Source organism: Petaurus breviceps, unplaced genomic scaffold, assembly GCF_028583685.1.
Source record: "Petaurus breviceps papuanus isolate PSGF00001 unplaced genomic scaffold, PetGlider_PUasm1.0 90750, whole genome shotgun sequence".
Taxonomy (NCBI): Eukaryota; Metazoa; Chordata; class Mammalia; order Diprotodontia; family Petauridae; genus Petaurus; species Petaurus breviceps.
This window is the reverse complement of record NW_027187335.1, coordinates 11,608,108-11,630,915: the sequence shown is the minus strand read 5'-3', so window position 1 is coordinate 11,630,915 and position 22,808 is coordinate 11,608,108. Positions and strand designations below refer to the sequence as shown.

Below are 22,808 nucleotides of genomic sequence, written 5' to 3'. Positions count from 1 at the left end.
AGGCTATCCTAGAGCCACGTGTGGAGCAAGGACAGACTGGCTGCACTGGGGTCTCTCTCCTGCTCCCTCCCAAGCTGCTTCATCCAGAATTCACCAAGTATTTATTTTCTTTTTGGAGGGCAATTGGGGTTAAGTAACTTGCCCTAGGTTACACGGCTAGTATTTTTGTGTGGGTGTTAAGTGTCTGAGGTCGGAACCGAACTCGGGTTCTCCTGACTCAGGGGCCGACGCTCTACTCACTGCGCCACCTAACTGCCCCTAAGCATTTATTTTCTAAGATAAAATTTTATTGCTATATTTTAACATTTTTCATGGTATCTTTCTTTTCCTCCCCTCCTCAGAGGGCAATCCCTAAATAATGATTTTTTTTAAAGGAAGGGGGAAAAAGTTCCGTAAAATTAATGAATTTATCAAAAAAGTTTAACGTTATGTGCAATACTATATACACACCCACAGACCCTCCACTTTGCAAAGGATGTGGGAGTGGGAAGCGGTGGTTGATGTCTTTTCATGTGTTTTTTTTTTCTTTGGGGCTAGGCTTTCACCACGCATTAAGAGAGTACTATTGTACATACTGGGAGTAAGGGAAGGAAGGAAGGATCTTTGCCTTCAAGGTCCTTAGTCTACTTCTAGGATATGCAACATGTAACTACGGGAACCCCACCTGAACTGAGCCTTGAAGGAAGGAAGCAAGCAAAAGGCTTTAAGAGAGGGGTGTATAGGTTATTGGGAACAGTCTGTATAAAGGCTCGGAGGCGGCGGAAGGTGGAATGTCGAGCTAGGGCCACTTCGACTAGGCCCGTGTAGCTATTTGAAGCGGCTACAGAGGTAGTGTGAAGTAAGTCTGCAGAGTTGGGAAAAGACAGGGTCTGCAAACTTCCTGGATTGGCGCAGCTCGCGACCCAACTACGCTGAAAGAGCGACCTTCGCTCCTCAGGACCTGGAAAGAACGCCCCGTCTCCATGAAGCGTCAGCCCAGGCCCCGCCCACCATCCCAGGCTCTTGCGCGCGGCGTTGCCATGGCAGCGAGGGGGCGCGGTTGACGGGACGTGCTTCCGGGAAGATGGCGGCTGTGGAGAGGGTGGCAGCGGGGGCCACGGCTGCTAGAGCGGTGGCTTCGGAGCCCAAGGCCGAGGCCGAGGGAGAGGAGGCAGAGGCGACGCCACCGCCGTGCGAGGCGGTGCGATGGGCACCGGTGGGCGCGGTGGCTGAGGCACAGGCGGCGCTGTGCGAGGAGGAGGACGGCTCAGAGGGGTGCGCAGGCTCTGGCCCCTCCTCGCCCCCGGAGTCCCCGGGCCGGGCGCTGAGGCGGCTACGAGCGGAGCGACGGAGACTGGAGTCGGCGCTGCTCGCGCTGTCCTCACACTTCGCTCAGGTGCAGTTCCGCCTGCGGCAGGTGGTGCGCGGGGCCCCCGCCGAACAGCAGCGGCTGCTACGAGAACTAGAGGACTTCGCCTTCCGCGGCTGTCCGCACGTGCTGGGCTGGGGCGCCTCCGGGGACCCGATCGCCGAAGAGCCGGACGGAGACAGACAGCGCGAGGGCCCGCAGGGGGTGCGGCGCAACGAGCCGGTGAGGCCCGCCCGCGGACTGGGGGTTGGAGGGTGGTGCTGGGAAGTGGTGTAGAGAGAGAGAGAGCGAGAGCGGTGTGCTTGGAGGCGGACCTGCGGAAGAGGAAGGCCTGGCACTGGGACAGTGAGGGGAACGGGATGGAGAAACTCCTGTGGCCTAGAAGCTGCTCTGCCGAAGGGGACAGGCCTAGCAGCAGGAGACACCCCCCTCCCCCAGCTGATAGAGACCTGTGCACCTGGGGGTACCACTTCTGAAAGGGGACAGGCCTGGCAACGGGACAAGGGTAGAGGGGAACAGGATGGAGAGAGACTTTTTGAGCCTGGAGGCGGCTCTAGTAAAGAAACCAGGCCTGGCAGCAGCAGATCTAGTTTCCAGTCCCCTCTGCTGACACTAGGAATCCCATAGGATCCAGCCTTACATTTGAAAGGGACCATCTGGTCCCAACATCTTACTTCACAGATGAGGAAACTGAGGCTCAGGAAGGATAAGTATGTGATTTGCCTAAAGAGAGATGTGAACCCCAAGGCCTGTGGCCAGCCCTTCTGTGCCTCAGGCAATTCCCTACTTGTCTAGTGAGTCAGAAGCAATTGGATTTACTTTAGTGTTGGGCATCCCCACACCTGCAGTTCTCCAGGCAGCTGAAACCTTGAGGGACTGAAGTCAGAGGAAGTGTTGAAGGCCTATGTAGGGAGCAGCATAATATAGCAGAAGTTCTGTTCCAGGCTCTACTGCTTTTTAGCTGCCCCTTTGGGCATCTCCCTAAAATGAAGGGGACACTATGTCTAAAGGCTTTTTGAAGGTGAATCCCATGACTTAAATGTGCCAGCTACTGCCAGCTCTTCCAAAAGTGTAGGTCATTGTCCAAGCCAGTCCAACCTTGACTTGATGCAAGGAGGAAATTTATAAAGGCTTGGGAGTAGCAGTTAAAGGAATCTGGATGAGGCCTGCCCATGATTTTCTAGCAAGATCTGGAAGACATTTAATTTTAAATCATTTCTCTGGTTTAGGATTTTACATAAAAATGTTCTAACCACTGAAATTCAAATCTTGACTGATTTGGGTACTTTAACCCTCCCTGTCCTCCCACTACAAGCACTCACAGCCTTAGGTTGAGGTCCTATTGGTTAGTGATAAGTCAGTTCATGGAATAATCTAACCTTGTTTTCTTTACCACAGGAAATTTCCTTTCTGGGATGCCTCAGGTGTACACAGTTTGATATGCTGAGGGCTCTGTATCTCCTAGACATTCTTTTAAGTTAGCTGTTAAGTCACATAACACACCCCCACATATGGCTTCCTTCCCACCAGAAAGTGAAGTCCTGGAAGCTTCTTATCTGCAAAGAATGTTGACCTATTTCTTTTAATCTGAAAATCTGCCTTGTTTAATCCCTCCTATCTGCATTCCCACCTTTAATGAAGCCAGTCCCTCCCCTCCAGGCTTGTTGGGCCCTGATTGATCCACAAATTCTAAGGAATTCTCCCTTTCTCAGCAGAAGTGTTGTGAATGTGATGAGGCCTTCTTCCAGGGGCATCAGCACCAAATGTCCTACCTGCATTTATACCTGTTTGTATGTGCTTTAAGAAATCAGTGTAGAACTTTAAAAAATTGACACTATCACTACCATGTAGTTTTCTCAAATCCTTTATTAAGTGTCTGTGAGATTGTACACAGGAAAGCTTTGAAATAAAATGGGAAGAACAGTGGACAGACAGATCAGAGCACCTGCAATTGAAATTCTATCTTTGCTACTTAGGCACCTTCACCTCTCTGGGTCTCAGTTTCCTCCATAAATAAAATGGTCCCAGTGCCCCTGAGCTTCCTCTCCAGCTCTAAATATGTGATCATGGGTGGGAGAGGACAGACATTGTTTTCTATCTTGCCACATTTTGCTAGTGTTCATTAACTTACCTGTGGTTAACATTGTTGTGTTTGTCCCCATTCCAGTAAATACCATATTGTTCTTGCCCTGTAGGAAAGTTTTCTACAGAGACTGTCATACAGACTGGCTATTTTTTGTTTTGTTTTTTGCCGTTATCTGCAAAGAGTTAGGACTCTTTGGAAAATAAACTTACCTCTTCTCTCCTGTGGCTGGTTAGACAACTTTTCATGGCCAGAGTTCAAGTCTAACAGGAATCTGTGGTCAGATTCATAGTTGACACTACTATGATTCCCCTAGACTGTAGTCGCCTCTTCTAGAGAAGAGGAGATTGTGGGATTTTTCTTTAGAGCAAACCAAAAGCAAAATGAAGTGTTTATAAAATAAAATATTATGACATTAATTTGTTGTTTTTTCCTTTGTTCTTTCGCATGCCTTACAACTGCAGGGATTGGTAAGTGACACTTTATATCCTATACCCACCCTTGTGGATAAACTAAAAGTACTTAATTTCTGTGTAATTTGCTATTTTTTTTTGGAGGGCAATTGGGGTTAAGTAACTTGTCCAAGATCACGTGGTGGGTGTGTGTGGATCTGAACTCAGGTCCTCCTGACTCCGGTACTCTACTCACTGCACCACCTAGCCACCCCAATTTCTGTGTAATTTTTATGCTTATTAAAAACTATGGTTTTCTTTCTAAGAAAAACAAGGATAGATTTATGGTCTCCAGAATACATCTGAAAACTCTAAATTGTGGATTAAAAAAAATTCCATGCATAAATTGGAAACTAAAAAGGCGGTGGGGCGTGCCAAGGAAAGGAGCCTGAGACCAAAAGATTTTTAACTAGCAATTTATGCTGCTTTAACCCTCATTTAATATTTGAGGGTTTTTAAGATTTGACTCTACAAATTCCATCAGTGCACCAAGTGCCAGAGAATGGAAGAGATCACTGTACATTTCTTACCTTGAAATGATGGTCAGTCAGTCAATAAACATTTATTAGGCACCTCCTGTGTGCTAAGTGCTAGAGTAAAAGGCAGTTCTTGTTCTCAAGGAGCTCACTGTCTAATAGAGGAGATAACATGCAAACAAGCTCTAGACAGATGGATAGATACTCTATAAACAGGAGAAAATCTTGTAAGGTACTGAGATTAAAGAGGACTAGGAAAAGGACAGTTAAAAAAGGATAGCTAAAAGGATAGTTGAAAAAAAAAAAGCCACAGAGTTTGGAAGAATGGAAGAGGTAGTGAAAGCATTTGTTTATCTGCTGGTATGTGTTTTTCTTTTTTTTTTTCCCTCAGAGAAATACTAACATTTCATTCTTGACTTAGTCATTAGTCATTGACTTGGCCATTAGTACTGTAATGCATTGCCACATTTGACAGTGAATGAATAGGAAGGGGAATGGCCTTATGTTCTTTCCTCCTCCCTAAAACAGAAGTTGCTGGGAGTTAGAGAGGGAACAGCCCAGGAACCAAGCAAGGGAGTGATGTGTTCCCAGACAAGGTCTTTGAAGGAGGGAGAAGGAAAAAGTCATGGGCCACCTCAGACTTGTGCTAATCATTCAGTGACTGACTGGATTATAGTTTCATTAGGATGAGATGTTTGGGCTCTGTAAACTCAATTTTTTTTCTTTTGTATTTTTTTTATTTTACTTTCATTTATCTAGAAATTTTCCTTTCAAAATACTGAAATTTTAGCTAGGTTGAATTTGTACTCTTCTCTCAAAAACTAGGAGTAGAATGCCCTCTAGAAGCTGTGTGGTGGCAGCCACAGGTGGAACCCATTAGAGAAGTGATAAGGAATCAAATTGGAATGATTTCCCTGCTTGACTAGTACTGTTGTTTTTTTTTTTTCTAGAGGTAGATATGAGCTATAAAAAGTCCGTAAGTGGCAACATTGCTTGAGGAAAGTATGGGTTATTCTGCTGGGGAGAATGCTTATGCCTGAGATCCAGGAAGACTTCTTGGCAGAGATATAAACTAGTTATTTCAGCCCTGATGGTCCAGTATGAATGAAGCAAGTAGAATAGCAGGCTCCACTGTGTCCATAGACTCCTGCCAGAGAGAGAACACTCAATATCCTCTTTTTCGTACTCAGCATAAGAATTCTGCCTGTTTCCTTATTTCAGAGTGAACAGGAAAAACAGGAGCGTGTAGAAGCCCAGAGAGAAAAGCAGAGAGAACTCATAGTTCAACTCAAGACTCAGCTAGATGACCTGGAAACCTTTGCCTACCAGGAGGGCAGCTATGACTCCCTGCCACAGTCCATGGTACTGGAAAGACAGCGAGTAAGTACATTCCAGAGATTATTCTGGTGGAGTCCCTGATTAACATGTGCCTCCCCCAGGCTGTCGGGGTTTGGCCTTTGCTAGCATTCTTTCAATTGGCTCTTCTAAGAACTCTTTTCTGGGCCACTTCCTTTCCTTCTCCCCCTAAGCCCCCCCATTCCATCAGTTTTTTAGGAGATAAGAACAGATTTTATTATACTATTGGTTTAAGCATGACAGACAAGGTAAATCTGCTGTATTCTTTATACACGTGTCCATAGAACTGTAGTTCAAGTTATATAATATATGGTTATGTAGCTGTTAAATCAGGTTTATTTTTGTACCCATATCTTCTTTAAGGTAATACTGTATTAAAATTATTTTGCAATACTACATATTTGCATACACACAGGAAACAATCATTTTCCCTTGGGAACAATTCTGCTTCAGAAGTATATGGGATGCAGGTCCCACAAAGGTCACATGACTGAGCTAGAGTTCCAGAAGTCGCCCTAGAATGAATTTCCAGCAGGTCCTGATAAAGTGGCCGAATTATTTTTCTCTCAAATTTGCCACAACATTTCTCAGTGTTAACTGACTTTTTTTTTTTAACTATAATAACCTGGGACCTCTAATTACCTAGTTGATTAGAAATTTGAAGAAATCAGTAAGTCTATGCTGAGGCATTTAGGAAACAAATTTTAGTCATATCCTATCTAATGTCATTACCTGGTTTTACAAAAATATGATGTTAGGAAAAACACAAAAGAGGCAGATAATTTAGTCTCATAGTGTTAGAAATGAATGATTTTCCAAATGGGGGTAGAAGATGTGTTTTGGCTTTATAATGGCATTTATATCATTCTGTTACATTCACAGTGTTATTGGGAAACCTCAAGAGCAGCCTCATGTAGGCTATGCACAGGCTTATAGAGTGGCCTTACATCATAGAGACCACAAATGAGATTGAAGGGCTGGAGACTTTTTGGTTAATCAGCTGTAGCCTCATTTCCACTGGTCCTGGGCTAGGGACTGTGTATGTCTCCCCCTTGTGGAACTCCATTTCAAGTCAAAAAGTGTGTCAGATGTCCCCCATGGTGAGTGGTCTGTCATTGCTTGTGGCTTTATTCAGGTGATCATAGATGAACTAATAAAGAAGTTGGACATGAATCTGAATGAAGACATCAGTTCATTGTCTCCTGAAGAGTTACGGCAGCGTGTGGATGTAGCTGTGGCCCAGATAGTCAATCCTGCCCGAGTGAAGGAGCAGTTGGTGGAACAATTAAAAACTCAGATCCGAGACCTGGAAATGTTCATTAATTTCATCCAAGGTCAGTGGGCCTACCGAGGCAAGGTGAAGGCATTTCAGAATCATAGTTCCATGTCATGTATTTGGAGCACCGGTGACTAGCCCATTATAACTTAATAAATGACCATAATAAGTAAAAAATTATCCAATCCCATCGGGGCCCCTTCCTCAGAGAGGCTAAGTGTCCTCTCCTTGTGACTTTGTATTCCAGATGAAGTAGGAAGCCCCTTGCAGACAGGAGGTGAACATTGTGAATGCAGGACGTCAGGGAAGCCTGGAAATGGCTCCTCTAGGGTTGGTACTCAATTGCCTTCTGGAAATAAAAAAGGTGAGTGTGGCCTCATCCTTGGCATCTCTTCACCTTGTCTGGGGTGTGTATCTCCCCATTGTGGGCAATATATGCCTCTCACTGACAGGTGGTTGTTTCTTTCCACAGGGAATGCTGAAGAGGCGAGGAAGATCCGTGAGACAGGGCTGCATTTGATGCGGCGTGCACTGGCTGTGCTTCAGATCTTTGCAGTGAGTCAGTTTGGTTGCACTGCTGGTCAGATCCCCCGAACCCTGTGGCAGAGGGACCAGGCCGACAGGGACTATTCTCCTCTGTTGAAAAGGTTGGAGGCCTCAGTGGACAGGGTGAGGCAGCTAGCTCTGAGGAGTCAGATGAATGATCATGTCATCAGCAGTACCAGCTTTCAGGACATCCCCCTTGGGGGCAAAGATGAGCTAACGGTGGCGGTGCGAAAGGAGCTGACCATGGCCATGAGAGACTTGCTAGCCCACGGATTGTATGCCTCCTCACCAGGGATGAGTCTTGTAATGGCTCCCATTGCTTGCTTGCTCCCTTCCCTCTCCTCTGCTCCCCAGACCATGCACCCCTGGGAGCTCTTTGTGAAATACTACAACACCAAGAATGGCCGGGCTTTTGTGGAGTCCCCAGCTCGAAAGCTGTCCCAGTCCTTTGGGCTGCCTATGACAGGGAGTGCTGTCGTGACACCCAAACAAAGCTTGTTAACTGCCATCCATGTAGTGCTGACTGAACATGACCCCTTTAAGCGCAGTGCAGACTCAGAATTGAAAGCTCTGGTGTGCATGGCCCTGAATGAGCAGCGTTTGGTGTCTTGGGTCAATCTGATATGCAAATCTGGAGCACTCATCGAGCCACACTACCAGCCCTGGAGTTACATGGCACATACAGGTTTTGAAAGTGCCCTCAATCTGCTCAGCCGCCTGAGCAGCCTCAAATTCAGCCTCCCTGTGGACCTGGCTGTCCGGCAGCTCAAGAACATCAAAGATGCCTTTTGATGGCCAGGCCCTTGGTCCTGACTAGTGCCTCCATAGGGATGTTACCACTTTACTACATGAGGCTGAGAGAGTTGGAGGAAGAAGCAGCTGGGTTACAGTTATCCCTAGGCTTTGCATAGGTGGCCAGCCCTAGTGCCTCTAAAGTCTGTTACCCACACTTAGCACCTTAGAAATTCACGACGGAATGCCCCAGTTAAAAATGCTCTGCTTTGGTATATGACTGTCTGCCTGTGTATGTGTGCACATGTGGATGTGCATGGGCTTTCTCTTAGAGGCATCTTTGCCTTCCCAGCTGCTCTATTGACCCACAGGTACCCTCATCAGAAACTCGGCAAACCCAGGAGTATGTTCATCCCGTGGCATTGCAAATAAGATCTGTTCCCACTCATATGGGGAGAAGTTAAGCCCAACATTCTGCTGCTCAAGTAAGAGGCTCCCTCGTTTTATTTTTTTATTCTGGACTTGACCCCAATCCCCAATAAGATGAACACTTCCACATACACAGTAGAATAGATAAAAGAGAATTGTACCTAAAACCCTAGATCTCTATACATACAGCTTGATTTTACTTTTAATCCTTTTTTGTAGGGGGGAGATGTGGGGGACAGCTGGGTAGACATAATACAACATAGAATACTGAATTGGAAGTCAGAAAGTCTTGAATTCAGATCCTCCCACTTACTTGTGTGGGCCCTAATAAGTCAACCTTCATCTGCCTCAGTTTCCTCTTCTGTAAAAATAAGTATAACAGCACCTACCTCCCTGGGTTGTTATAAGGATCAAGTGAGATATTTGTGAAGCTCTGTGCCAAACTAAAGCACCATATAAATGCTAGGTATTTTATCATTTTTTTTTCTTAAAGTAGGTTTGAGTGACCTAAAGCCAGGCCCCCTTGTAACCATAATTTCTCCTTTGTACCCAAAATGGTTTTTGTGCCAGAAGTTTCTGTATATTTTCTCTCTTCTAAACCAGTGAATCCAGCAAGAAAAATTGTATTCTCTTACACCTTCTGACAAATTCAGGCAGGGTTATAAGGGAGTTAGCCACATTTTTTTTATTTCTTTGTTTCTGGATCTTTTCTTGTGGAGATCAGAGCCTAAATCTGAGTGGGCAAATGTTTTAACAATTTGTGTGCCATGACAAATACTCTGGCCTTTTGTGTTTTCTTCCCCCTTCCCACTCTTCTTTCAGCAAGATTCTTGGTCCCTAGGGATTTGAACCTGATTTCTCAGAGGCAGAGCTATTATTTATCTATTCTGTCAGGGACCCTTGTGCTGGGGCAGACTTGTACATCTAAAAATATACATGTATAACCAGTATCAACTTTTCCTTAATTCAGACACAGCCTGTCTTAGAGACTGAGAGAGAAAGCCTAGCCTAGCTTTCTTCTCCCTCTAGAGAAGGCTTTAGGTTGATCTCGATAGGCTGGTAACTGGTCCCTCCTGTAGTGGGTGTTGATGCTTGTCTTCTGGGGATTGTTCCCAACAGTGAAATGGAAAGAATTGAATAGCTAATTCTAGAACAGCCCTATTTAAGATTTATTATCTCTTGAATCTTTTTATTCTACTTACATAACTGTCCAAAGCTGTAAATGTACAACAAGCCTCTGAGGTTTAAACACTCTTGAAAAAGCTTTGTCTTCAGTTACATGTGTACAGTTGTGGGATGATCTTGTGTCTGCTGAGTTATACAGTGCATTTTAACTTAATTTTTTTCAGTAAATGTCACTTATTTAAAATTGTGTTGATTTTGATCCTAATTTATCCACTGTGTGTGACAATAAATGTAAATGTGGAGTATTTTGTGTAAACTTTCACAAAGTCTTTAGTGGAAAGTGTTTATTTGAAAACTGGGTTCCCATCTCATTCAAAGAAAGCCTCCTGATTTTTGAAAGACAAATATTCAGCATTCCAGTTCCTCTAGCAAGCAACTCCATTCTCTGATAAGCTCTCCCTTTTGTAGATGAGGATACCAGAGAAGTAAGGCCATTTGTACCCTGGAGTTATGTTAATTAGAAATAAATTGTGCTACTGCTCCCTGAGAAGGCCCCCAAACAGTAAGCTCCCCGAAAGGGAGTTCCTGCCCCTGGCTGCCCTTGTGAATTTTCTGCCAACATCACCAGGAAACAGGAGAAAGATGTCTCAGAGCCCCAAGAAGGGAACCCTAGCATTTCACAGATTCTTTTCACCTCTTCTCCAGCAGGATCTCTTCCTCCACCTAACTCCTCTAGTGTATGTGAACTCATAATTGATATACACAGCTATTCCTGACTACACAGAAGGAATCAAGGACAAACTGTATAGAGGATGTAAATGATAGGGATTCATTCAACAAACATTTATTAAACTTTTGCTATGTTCAGTGTACTGTCCTAGACAACATGCAGAGATAAGGTAGGAACAGGCCCCTGACTTGTCTTTGTATGTTAAAAACATGGTAAAACATAAGTCAGCTAGGCACAGGTTTAAAGCATCTAGCTTCCTCTGTTGTCAGTTCCACTCTGCAGGTCCCTCTTCTAGACATTCGTCATCACTGTTGCCATTCACCTGTTGCTACTTACAGGCCAAGGCCTTACCCCAGCCTCTCCAACTCTGGATCAGCTTCTTTCTAGGTTTCCCTTTTTTTCCTCCTCTAAACCTTACATCTCACCAGAAAGCCACTGTGGTTCTTCATAATTTTGTACTCTCAAACCATCATTGGTTGTACCCACTGATTTTAATTTTCCCCATACCCTCAATTAGGGCTTGCCACACATACTGTCCCTCCCCCCAGGCAAACTGACACCACTATATTATACTGGGTTAATCACCATTCTAGGCCTTCATCAGCCTATAGTGAAAGGACCAGCATTTAGCTCTGGGGAATCCCAACACAGCAGTCTGTTTTAAAAAATATTTTAGTTAGACCTATAACTTTACCCACGTGGAGGAGCTCCCAGCATGGAAATGCCAAGAGTGGCAGCTTCTTTGTAATTTACAGAATAGCTTGGAGCACTGTTGCCTGCTATCCAGTTTAGATTTCATTCTCAACCAGGCCCTCAGTGAAGTCAGGCAATCCTTTCACTCGTCCCCAATTGATTCTCTATTACACTATCTACAACCTCTCCTCAAGCCTCTCATGATATGTTCTCCTACAACTTTACCATGCTGAAAAAAGGGAAGTGATTTGTTTAAAGCTCCCTCCCCTCCCCTCTTCCTTGTCTCATAATACACTGACATTATGCCTTACCATTTCCTCTTTTACTGTGATGAAGAGATGATCTTTCTCACCCAGGGTAATCCCTCCAGATGTACACTTGATCCCACCCCCACTCATCTTCTCTAGCAGATAATCCCACTATCATCTCCCCCCTTTGATTTTCAACATCTTCCCTACCTGTTTCCTTACCTACTGCCTACAAACATGTCCATGTCTCCTCTATCTTAAAAAACTCACCAGATCATGTCATGCCCACTATCATCTTACATCTCTCCTTTGTTAGCCAGTCTTCCTCCATACATATAAGCCCATTTCCTGCACCTCCTCTCCTTAGTCTTCTGCAATCTTGCTTTCCAGTCAACTCACCACATAAACTGATTTTTCCCAAGTTATCAAAGATTTCTTTGTTGCCAAACCTAATTCTTCTCAGTCTTCATCCTCGTTTACCTCTCTGCGTCATTTGACACAGATGACCACAGTTTATTCCCAAATATTGTCTTTTTTGCATTTTTTTGTGACTTGATTGACTCCTACTTCTTCTATCTTACTGCTCCTTCCCTAATTCATCATGTATGTTAAACTCAGTACCCCAAGGCTCACTTCCCTCTTCTCTCTACTCTCATTAGGCATCCCCTGGGTTCAGTTATCTCTAAGCAGATGATTCTAGGTTCTGTAAATCCAGTATCTTCTGAGCTCCAGTTCCACACTGCCAACTGCCTTTTGAGTATTTCTTTCCAATGGATTGTCCTACAGGCATCTCAAATTCAAATCCAAAATAACTAATTTTCTTCCCCTCCAGATCCACACAAAATTTTCTGTTAATGCCAAGGATACCACGATCTTTCCTGTCATGCAGACTCCCAACTTTGGTTTCATCCTTGACTCCACATTCTTGCCCCACCTATCCAGTCCAGAGAAGCAAAGCTTGTCACTTCTAAACTCCACAGCTCTCCCATCACATGTCCCGTTCCACTCATACAACTTTCACCCAAGTTAAGGCCTTCAACAGCTCTTGCCTAGTATATTAGAATGACATCCTCTTTGGTTTCCTCACCTCAAGCCTCTGTCCACTTCACTCCACCCCACTCATGGCCTGATTTTCCTAAGACACATGTGTGATCATGTCACCTCCTATCCAATCAAACCTTGTGATTCTTTGTTACTTCGAGGATCAAATATAACAACCTGGTTCTTATTACGTATTATTCTCCTCTGCTCACTATGGTGTAGCCAAACTGCCCTGACTAGCTATCCTTAATTTCTTGTCTCTTTCTTTGCACTGACTCTCATCCATACAAGGAATGGATCCTCACTTGCTCTCTGCCTCTTGGAATCCTGAGTTTAGTTTAACTTAGTTCAAGTGCCACCTTCTCCATGGAGACTTTTCTGATCTATGAGTAGCTAGTGCCTTCCTTCCCAAGAGTGCTCAGTATTCATTTTGTACACATGTGGCATTACTTAGTTGTATATAGATTGTCTCCCTGTTAGAATGTAAGCCCCTTGAGGATGGGGAAAATCATTGTATCTCCAGTGCTTGGCATAGTGCCTAGAACATAGTAAGTACTTGTTTGTTGATTGACTAATTGCAAGAGGCTAGCAGAGGTGTGTTGGCAAATGTTTAATAACCTACTTTCTAGAAAAAAAAAGTATGTATGACAAATTTTAATCATCTCCAATACTTAAAAAAAATTTTTTTTTCTATCACTTTTTTAAGTCCAAGCAACCAACAAGACAACAAATCAGACCTTGATTTGTAGCATTTTCTTGTTTCTGTGGTACAGAAACTCACACTGAAAATTTAGCAATCAAACACTGGCTAGCTCCAGCACACCACTAAGGCCTGTCTCATCCAAAATTTTGTATACTCAAATTCCAGTCCTGGATCTTCCTAGCCAGAAATGGGGAACCTGTGGCTTCAAGGCCACATGTGGCCCTCTCTAGGGCCTTGAGGGTGGCCCTTTGACTGAATCCAAACTTAACAGAACAAATCCCCTTAATAAAAGGATTTGTTCTGTAAAACTTGGACTCAGTCAAAAGGCCGAACCTAAGGACCTAGAGGGCCACATGTGGCTTTGAGGCTGAAGGTTCCTCACCCCTGGCCTAGAAACTAGCTGTGTGACCCTGAGCAAATCACTTAATCTTTTTTGGGCCCCAGTTTCCTCACCTCTAAAATAAAGGAGTTTAAACTACCATCCAACTATAATGTTCTCTGTTCTAAATTCATACAAGGCAGATTTTGAGTGGACATAAAAGTATCAGTATACTCAGGGGAGACTGTAGAAGAGGGGCACTTCACCTGGGATCTGTGGATTTGTTCTTTTTTAAAAAATATTTTTATCACTGTTTCAATAAAATTGGTTTCTTAAGTAATTCTAAGTGTTTTATTAATTTAAAAACATTATTCTAAGAAGGGGTTCACAGGCTCCACTTGGAGTGCCAAAGAAGTCCAAGAAACAAACAAAAAAACCCTCTCCCTATTGTTAAGTCCCTGAGATAGCTTCAAAAAGAGAAAAGACAAAATCCAAGTATACTAAAACTAGGGTGTTTTGTTATCATTAATCATACAATAGCTAGCTTTTCAACAGAACTTTGTTTGCAAAGTGTTTTAACATATGTTCTCTCATTTTATCCTGAAAACAATCCTAGGGAATAGGGATGATGATGATGATTGTTATTTCAGTTTCATAAATGAGGAAACTGAGAGGGGTCAAGTACCCAAGGTCAAAACAGCTAGTAAAGGTCTGAGGCAGGATTGAACCCAGGTCTTCATATCTCCAAGTCCATGTGCTGAGCCACTTAGAAGGCTTTTAAATAATGGTTAGCCCTAGGGAACAGCTGGGTGTCAGGAAGATGTTTTCCGAAGTTCAAATGTGACCTCAGAAATCTGCTAGCTGTGTGACCCTAGTCAAGTTTACTTAACCCTGTTTGCCTCAGTTTCCTCATCTGTAAAAGGAGCTGGAGAAAGAAATGGCAAATCACTCCAGTATCTCTGCTAAGAAAACCCCAAATGGAGTCACAAAAAGTCGGGGAACAACCCCCGGAGGGTTGAATGTGGTAGTTTTAGAACAAATCAGACCAATAACAATCGCCCCTACTCTGTGCATTGGATATAAAGACAGTGAATGGACGGTCCCCTTTCTCAAAATCTAATGGGGGAAGACAACCAGCTGTGTTATAGACGAGATCTATATAGGATAAACGGGATAATCCCAGAAGGAAGGTACTAAGGTGAAGGAGAAGCAAAGGAAAGGGCTTCAGGCCCGAGGTAAGGCTCTAGTGGTGCCGGGGAAGCCAGGAGGCAGACAGGAGAAGGGAGAGCATTCCAGGCGTGAGGCCCAGCCAGAGAAAACCCCTGGGAATGTGGAGATGGAGGCCGGTGTGCTAGCAACCGCAAGCAAGCGGATGGAGAGCTCTAATGGTCAAACAGGGTTTTATATCTGACCCCGGAGGTGACCAGGGGGCGAGAGGAATTTTGTGAAGGGGGAGCGGTCAGTCACGTGGTCAGGCCCGCGCATTGGGAAGATGGCGTTGACCCCTGAGTGGAGAAAGGACTTGCGTGGAAGAAAGACTGAACACAGCTTTCAGAGAAAGGGTCGGGCCGGACCCGACAACAATTTGTGGCCATCCATGTTTGACGCCTTTCTTTGCATCCCCAGCGCTGAGCACAGTCCCTGGCACACAGAAGGCACTTAATGAGCCTGACTGGCGGGGAGGGGCTCCTTCCCAGCTCCCGTAAAGAAACAGCAGAGCGGAGGCGGGAGGTCCGTCCAGCAGCTTGCAAGGGAACGAAGTCTCTCCTCCAGGAGAGCCCGGGTCTCCAGATTTCACCCCTTCACCCTCGTCTGTTCTACTGGAGAGTCTCCTTAGACCCTCCCGACTCTGAATCCCGCCCGAGCTCCGAATCCCAGAAACAGGGAAGCGGTTTGCTCTCCCTGCCCGCTTCCTGCGCTGCTAATAAAGTTTGATATTCCGCATGACTCACCAGGCCCCTATTGCCGCTCTAAAAGCTTCTTCCGCCCACAACCCGGCTTCCGCAGACCGTGATTAGAATGCCCAGGTTCGGGGGCGGGGCCTAAGGCGGCAGTGACGTCATCCAACCCGGTGGGAAAGGTCAGCGGAAGCGTGCCGTCTTCCTTTTCGCGGTAGGAGCGACTCTCTTCGTGTTGGTGAGTGCCGTGCTCCAGGCCACGGTAGGATCCACTGCCATCCGCGCCCTACGGGGCACCAGGGCCCTCAAGGCCCTCTCAGCTAGGACTCGGGGGCCTGCGGGATGGGCGGGGATGTGGGCCTTAGGGGAGGCTGAAGGAGACAGGGCTAGTTTGGGGCTCAGCGGTGCCCAAGGCCTGGCTCTTAAGGGATCTCTTTTCCTGCTTGCGTTTTCTCCCCAGAAATGGGCAAGTTCATGAAACCCGGGAAGGTGGTGCTGGTCCTGGCCGGGCGGTACTCTGGGCGCAAAGCCGTCATCGTCAAGGTACCGGGAGGGTCGGGAACAGGCTAGCCGAGCCGAGGGTGGCCGGCCGATTCAGGAATTGCGTTAAGCACCTGCTGTGTGCTAGGTTTGGTGCTAAGCCCCGGTGATGCGGAGAAAGACAAAAACAACCCCTGCCCTCAGGAATCCTGAAATACTAAAGGGGGAGACAGCAGCTGACAACCGTCTACCAGCAGCCTAGAGACGGCAAATAAATTGGAGATAATCTGCAGAGGAAGCATAGCATTAAACAAGATGGGGAATGTGGGATCTTAACTGGGACTTGAAAGAAGCTGTCGAGCAGTGACCAGGGAAAACCTATCCAGGGACAGCCAGAGAATGCAGAGTTTGGAGATGGAGTGTTTTGTGTGAACAAAAAAAAGGAGCCCACTGTCACCGAATTGTAAATTAAGTGGAGGTAGGGATTGAGGACTAAACAAGCCAGGTTATGAAAGCTACATAGATGTCCCAGCACATCCTTACCACAGACCTGAATTTTCCTGGGGCACCAAAAATGTCTTCTTGGGAGAGAGAACTAACTGGGTTCTAGGTGCAGCTTGTCTGAAGAGTGGGTGACTTTTTAGCCAAAATTCCAGCAGTCAGAGGGTGGGAAATTTCTTAAGCATTCTTGTTAGGCTCTCCCAACTCTTTTTATTTTAGCAGCCTTGGAGTTTAGGGCTCCAGCTATTAAGGGAGCCTGATCACCAGGGTTTTTGTAGGCCAAAACCTATAGTAGAGCAATGTCAAGGAAACATGTCAACTTACTGTGATTTTGATTATTTCTCTCAGAACATTGATGATGGGACCTCTGACAGGCCCTACAGCCATGCCTTGGTGGCAGGTATCGATCGCTACCCCCGAAAAGTGACTGCAGCAATGGGCAAAAAGAAGATTGCCAAGAGATCGAAAATCAAGTCATTTGTGAAAGTTTATAACTACAACCACCTCATGCCCACCAGGTAAGCCTCTGTAAAAGCAGAAGTTACAATTCCTCTGGCATTAATTCTCCAGTTAGTCTGACTTTGTATTTGATATTGGTACAAAATCTGATTTGGAAGAAGAAAGAGTGGCATAGATGAATGCCCCGAGATTTCAAAAGACAAGAGGGGTTACTGAAGGCAGAGGAGATAGGTTAACTTTGAAAGGCTAGTCATTTTGTCTATGCTTTATGTGTTTATAGGCTTTTCCAGAATGAGGATAGTTGATAATCATCTCTTTAGGCTTAGTCTGCCATAAGTGATTAATGAATTTAAATTAATGCCATAAAACTTATTAATTGAACATTCCGTGTCCAAGCCTTTTCCTTTCTGCCTTAGAGAAATGTCTAAATGGGCATAGATAGTCCTCTGTGTCCTCTTGATAATCTTTCTACCCCAAGACAGTTTGAGGTAGCATAGGAATCTGAAGTAAGGAAAAGAGAGCTTAGTTTTCAACTATAACTATTCCTTGACCATTCTCAGGGATTGGAAGATTCTTCCCAAGATCGAGATCTTAATTCTTTCTAAATAAAATTAGGGAAGTAGGGAAAGGAAACAGACATTTATTAGGCCCCTGCCATAGACCAGGCTCTGTGCTAACAAAGCATTTTACAAATATTAAATCATTTAATCCTCATAACAATCCTGAGAAGTAGTAGGTGCTGTTATTCCCATTTTATAATTGAGGAAACTGAGGAAGACAAAGATTATGTGACTTGCCCGATATCACACAGTAAAGTTCCAGGGGTCATATTTGAACTCAGGTCTAACCAGTTTGGGGGCCATCAGTCATATCAACTGTCCCACCTAGCTACCTCTATGGGTACTTCCCCTCAAGTGGACCTTAAGCCAATTTTCTGTTAATGGGGAAGTTCAAAGTCAGATTTCCACCCTTAATCCAATTCCTGTCCCTTAGCCCGAGTATATAATTAAATAATCTTACTTTTGTCCTTTGTCCTTTATATGTTCCTTAACTCAGCCACCTACCAAATTCTCCACCTTAACCTACCTTCTTGGTTTGTCCCTTATAGAACTCATTATTTGGTACTAGAACTCCAAAGATTGTTTTGATGGACTCAAGCTAGATAGACTGCTTGTATTCTGATAGTAGAAAGTTGCATTCTTAGATTCTTGAGGTTGGTAGGGGGCTGGGTCTAGTTGTCAAATTGCCAGCTCTTGCCTACCAACATTCCATTACTTTTCATATCTCCAGATACTCTGTGGATATCCCATTGGACAAAACAGTTGTCAACAAGGATGTGTTCCGTGACCCTGCACTAAAACGTAAGGCAAGGAGGGAGGCCAAGGTCAAGTTTGAGGAAAGGTGAGTAAGATGAGATAGTATGAAACTAAATTAGCTCCCTGTAATGTTGAGGCTTTGTCCTTTTCCCTCCCTGGTGCATTTTTATCTCTTCATCAATGCCTTTTTTTCTCTCTAGGTACAAGACAGGCAAAAACAAGTGGTTCTTCCAGAAGCTACGGTTTTAGAACTGCTGTGTTGGTCAGTAAATAAAATGTTAACTAAAAATGAACATTTATGTGTCTGATTCATAGAGTACATGGGACCTAAATTACCCCTTTACAGAGGAGGAGACTATACTTAATTATTTGTCTAATCAAGTGGAGGGGAGCAGAGAGGAGTAGACTAGGGTTAGGGAACAGGGTGCTATTGATAGGCGCATAAGTACATACCCCCACACCATACAATATCATTTATTGAGTGTTTAATTTGTACCTGGTACTGTGCTAAGTCCTGGGCAGTACAAAAGTGAAACAGCTTCTATAGCAAAGGGCTTACATTCCAGTAGGAAATGTAGGCATATACATAAGGGTAGTTTGGGGAGGGAATGCAGTAGCAGCTGAGGAAATTGGTAAAGGCTTTATGTAGAATTAGGGGTTTGTAATCAGAAGTTCATTAACTTGTTTTTAAGTATTTTGATAATTACATTTCAACATACTCATTTTATGCATTAAAATCATTTTGAGAATGGTTCCATAGGCTTTACCAAATGGGTTTGTGACTCAGAAAAGGTTAAGAACCCTTAATAAAGGTGATAATTTGTTTTGAAGGAAATCCAAGGAAGGGATTCCAAGAGGCAGGAGTGTATTCAGATAGCCAGTACAAAGATGGGAGAAAGGAAGTGGAGTGTTGAGTGTAGGGAGCAGCAAATAGGCCAGCATGGTTGCTCCATAGAAGAATCCTGGAAAGGTAGGGTAGAAGCCAAGTTGGTTGATGATAATACATCAATTTTAGCACTTCTTTTTACCATAGTAACCCCATTCTCTTTTCATCTTGTCCTTTACCCTTAAAAAATGCCAAGCAGTTAAAACCAGCTAGGCCTCAGGAAATGCATAAAATCTTAGTCTGTTTTTTATGACAGTGTTTAGATTTGGACATTAATTCCAAAAGACTCATGGTGGAAAATTTCCATATCCAAAGAACTGATAGAATCTGAATGAAGATAAATGCTATTTTTACTTTTTTGGTAGTATTTTCCTTTAACAGCATGACTAATATGGAAATAGGTTTTACATGATTGTACATATATAACCTAGATCAAATTACTTATCCTCTTATGGAGGAGAGAAGGGGAAAAATTTGGAACTCAAAAATCTTATAAAACAATATTTAAAATTATCTTTACATGTAATTGGAAAAAATAAAATGCTGTTTTTAAAAAAAGATTATGAGGATAAAATCAGATGTTTGTAAAGTGCTATGCAAATTTTAAAGTATTAAATGCTAGGTTTTTTTTTTAAGTTGGGCATTGTGGGGAATTCTAGATCTGACCTCAGACATAAGATATGTTTATAGTACTTTTCCTTTAAGAATTGGAATTTCTTTTTTTAAGAATTGAGGTGTCCCCCCAGCTTGCTCAGCTCTCTGAGCAAATCTTGCCTTTAGGAAAATGGTCTTATTCCACAATACCCTGAAACCTGCTTTTGAAGAGATTTAAATACCAAAGAGGAGTTCCTATTTGATCCTGTCATGGGGAGCCAGGCACTAGAGTTGGAGTGAAAAATAACTGTTGGGATGTGTAGACCCTTGAATTAAGAAACAAATAGGCTTTTAAGAGTCCAGAAAAGAGGTAATAGGAGCCTGAATTTTTTAAACGCATATTTAAAATTCTTTGTAATTGGAAAAAATAAAGTACTATTTAAAAAAAGAAAGCAATGAGAAAGATGCTTTCAAAAAAACCTGGAAAGACTTCTATGAACCAGTGCATAATGAAGTGAGCAGCACCGGAAGAACATTGTACACAGACAGCAGTATTGTAATAATGATCAACTGTGAAGGACTTTGACATTCTCAGCAATACAATGATCTGAGACAATTCCTAGGGACTTCTGAAAAATGCTTCCTGCCTCCAGATAGTCTGAATGCAGATTGAAGCATACTATTTTTGAGGGGTTTTTGTCTGTTTTCTTTTACAACATGGCTTATGGAATGTTTGACGTGACTACATGTGTATAATCTGTTTCAGATTTCATTCTCAAGAAGGGTGAGAAGGAAATGAGGGAGAGAATTTGGAACTCAAAATTTTTTAACATGTTAATTTTTGTTTACATGTAATTGACCATTATTAACTTTGGAGAGAGCCGTTTCTTTTAGTGATTAGATAGGAAAACAGATTGTTAGGGTGGTAGTGGGTGGGGAGGAATGAGAAAGGTACCAAATATATGTGACATTTTCAGAGTTTGAGAAAGGGGAGACTGGATCATTGTTAGCAGCCATGATAGGATCTCAGGAGTCTTTATATGTTGAAGATCAGATAGAGGAAATGATAATGAAAGCAGTCTACTAGAAGATGAAAGGGGATATACATGATCAGGATTCCTTTTGGTAAGAAGGACCCATCTCTCCATCAGCAACTGGATTAAAGGAGGAAATGGTGAGGAATAATGTCCAGGGGATTGTGAGATATACCTGGGGAAAATAACTTTTGGTTAATACCCTCAGTTTCTTTGGTAAAGGATGAAGCAAGGCCCTCAGTTGAGAGCACATAGAAAAGATCCATCAGAAAGGGATCCTGACTATGTTTGACACCTCTCTTCTATTCTTTAAACAGTTTGATGACAAGTATAGCCTAAAGCTGATCTTAATTGGTAGGGAAACCAAGCAGTAGAGGGAAGTAGGATGTTACTAGGTGTCACAGCAGATAGTGCCAGACTTTTCCTGAGTTCAAATGTGGCCTCAGACACTAGCCATGTGACCCTGGGCAAGTCACTTAATCCCATTTGCCTGAGCTTCCTCATATGTAGAATGAACCGGAGAAGGAAATGGTGAACCACTCCAGTATCTGTATTTTTGCTAAGAAAACCCCAAATAGGGTCACAGAGTCAGACTGAACAGCAACAACAACAAAAGAGGGAAGCAGTTCACTAAGTCTATTGCTAAGTTTTCACAACAATGGGATGCTGGTCATGGAAGCCTACAAGCCTGAGATCCCTAAGCTCCTCCACAACAGCCCACCACAGAAAGGAAAAGGAAATATTCCTTCCAGGAACAGCCTTTTTTTTTCCTGTTGACCACTGAAGGGTTAAATTTTTGTGTATGACTATCACAATACTTTAATAAGGGAAACTAATTCATGCTGGTCACTAGGTTGCAAAGCAGAAAAAGGAGGCAATCAGGTTACTGATAAACAGCAGGGTTGTTTTTACAGGCGATTTCTGGACATTCTTGAAAACAATGTCTCCAGGAGAAGAAAAAGGATTTGCATCAATATTACGTCAGCAGAAGAACAATGTTTGGCAAAGAGAAGAAACCAGAGTTGTCTGGGGGTGATTTAGGGAAAATTCATCTTCAACCTACATGTATGCATTCTGGCTACTGAATATGGATGGCAATTAATAAACTTCTCATTAACTTGAGATAACTTCTGCTTTCTGATTTCTTTCTGACCTAACACCACAGTTGTTCAGTCACATCCAACTCTTCATGACCCCATTTGGGGTTTCCTTGGCAGAGATACAGATACTAAAGTGGTTTGCCATTTCCTTTTCCAGTTCATTTTACAGATGAGGAAACTGAGGCAAACAGGGTTAAGTGACTTGCCCAAGGTCACACAGTGTGTCTGAGGCAGATTTGAACTGAGAAAGATGAGTCTTTCTGACTAGGCCTGGAGCTTTATCCACTGTGACACCTAGTTACCCCAAACACATATACACACAAAACAAACAACAGAAGCAAATACCCCACAAGCCAGAAACTAAAACAGATGAGAGTAAAATAAAGAATGCTTAAAATGTCTAATGTTTTGTCATGAAATTCCCTTCCCTTCTGAATCAATAGGATTTCCTAAAGTGGACTATTTTTTGGGAACTAGTGGAGCTGAGATCACCTACTTTGCTCTCAGACCTTTGTCACTGACTGGGTTAAAAAAACTCTTGATTTGTCAAGAACTTTTGGAAGGAGTTTTTACTGAAGCTATATCTGGCAATGCTTTTACCATGCAGGAACTTCTTGCCACTCCCACCCCCTTTGAATTTTTTAACCTGTTTCCTATAATGCCAAATTTGTTGTACTTATTATTTACACATATGTGTGCATGTGTGTCTATATGTATTGTGCATATACATGTATGTGTCATGTGTGTATATTTGTAGATCGTGTTTGTGCATATATGTATGAATGTATGTGTGCACATATATGTATGCGTAGATATATACCCATATGTGTGTGGGAGAATTTTTAAATCCCAGACTCTGCCTCCTTAAGTGATTAGAACAAAACCTTTGTGGTTCAGCAACTTCCAGTCACAGACCTATTTTTCTTTAGTTTTGTATTTATTGGGTTGAAGGGGAGGTGATTTTAAACAATAATAGTGCCCAA

The 22,808-nt window shown here is 43.4% G+C and overlaps 2 protein-coding genes across 4 annotated transcripts; both read left to right on the top strand.

Moving 5' to 3' along the window:
* The first annotated feature begins 58 nt into the window (after positions 1–58).
* On the top strand, positions 59–10,149 carry RUNDC1 (RUN domain containing 1). The gene is made up of 5 exons (XM_069067597.1): positions 59–1,570; positions 5,581–5,739; positions 6,851–7,049; positions 7,239–7,355; positions 7,464–10,149. The coding sequence occupies exons 1-5, from the start codon at positions 1,064–1,066 to the stop codon at positions 8,327–8,329; spliced, it is 1,848 nt and encodes a 615-aa protein (XP_068923698.1). The 5' UTR covers positions 59–1,063; the 3' UTR covers positions 8,330–10,149.
* Positions 10,150–15,546: 5,397 nt separating this feature from the next.
* Positions 15,547–21,852, top strand: RPL27 (ribosomal protein L27). Of its 3 annotated transcripts, XM_069067604.1 has the most exons (6): positions 15,584–15,717; positions 15,916–15,998; positions 16,785–16,954; positions 18,186–18,296; positions 18,412–18,473; positions 21,640–21,852. In XM_069067604.1, exons 2-5 carry the CDS (start codon positions 15,918–15,920, stop codon positions 18,458–18,460), a joined length of 411 nt encoding a protein of 136 aa, XP_068923705.1. In that variant the 5' UTR covers positions 15,584–15,717; positions 15,916–15,917; the 3' UTR covers positions 18,461–18,473; positions 21,640–21,852. The 3 variants fall into 3 exon arrangements, with proteins under 3 accessions (XP_068923706.1, XP_068923705.1, XP_068923704.1); XM_069067605.1 differs by lacking the exon at positions 21,640–21,852 and having other exon boundaries at positions 15,547–15,693; positions 18,412–18,504; XM_069067603.1 differs by lacking the exon at positions 21,640–21,852 and having other exon boundaries at positions 18,412–18,504.
* The last annotated feature ends 956 nt before the right edge of the window (positions 21,853–22,808 follow it).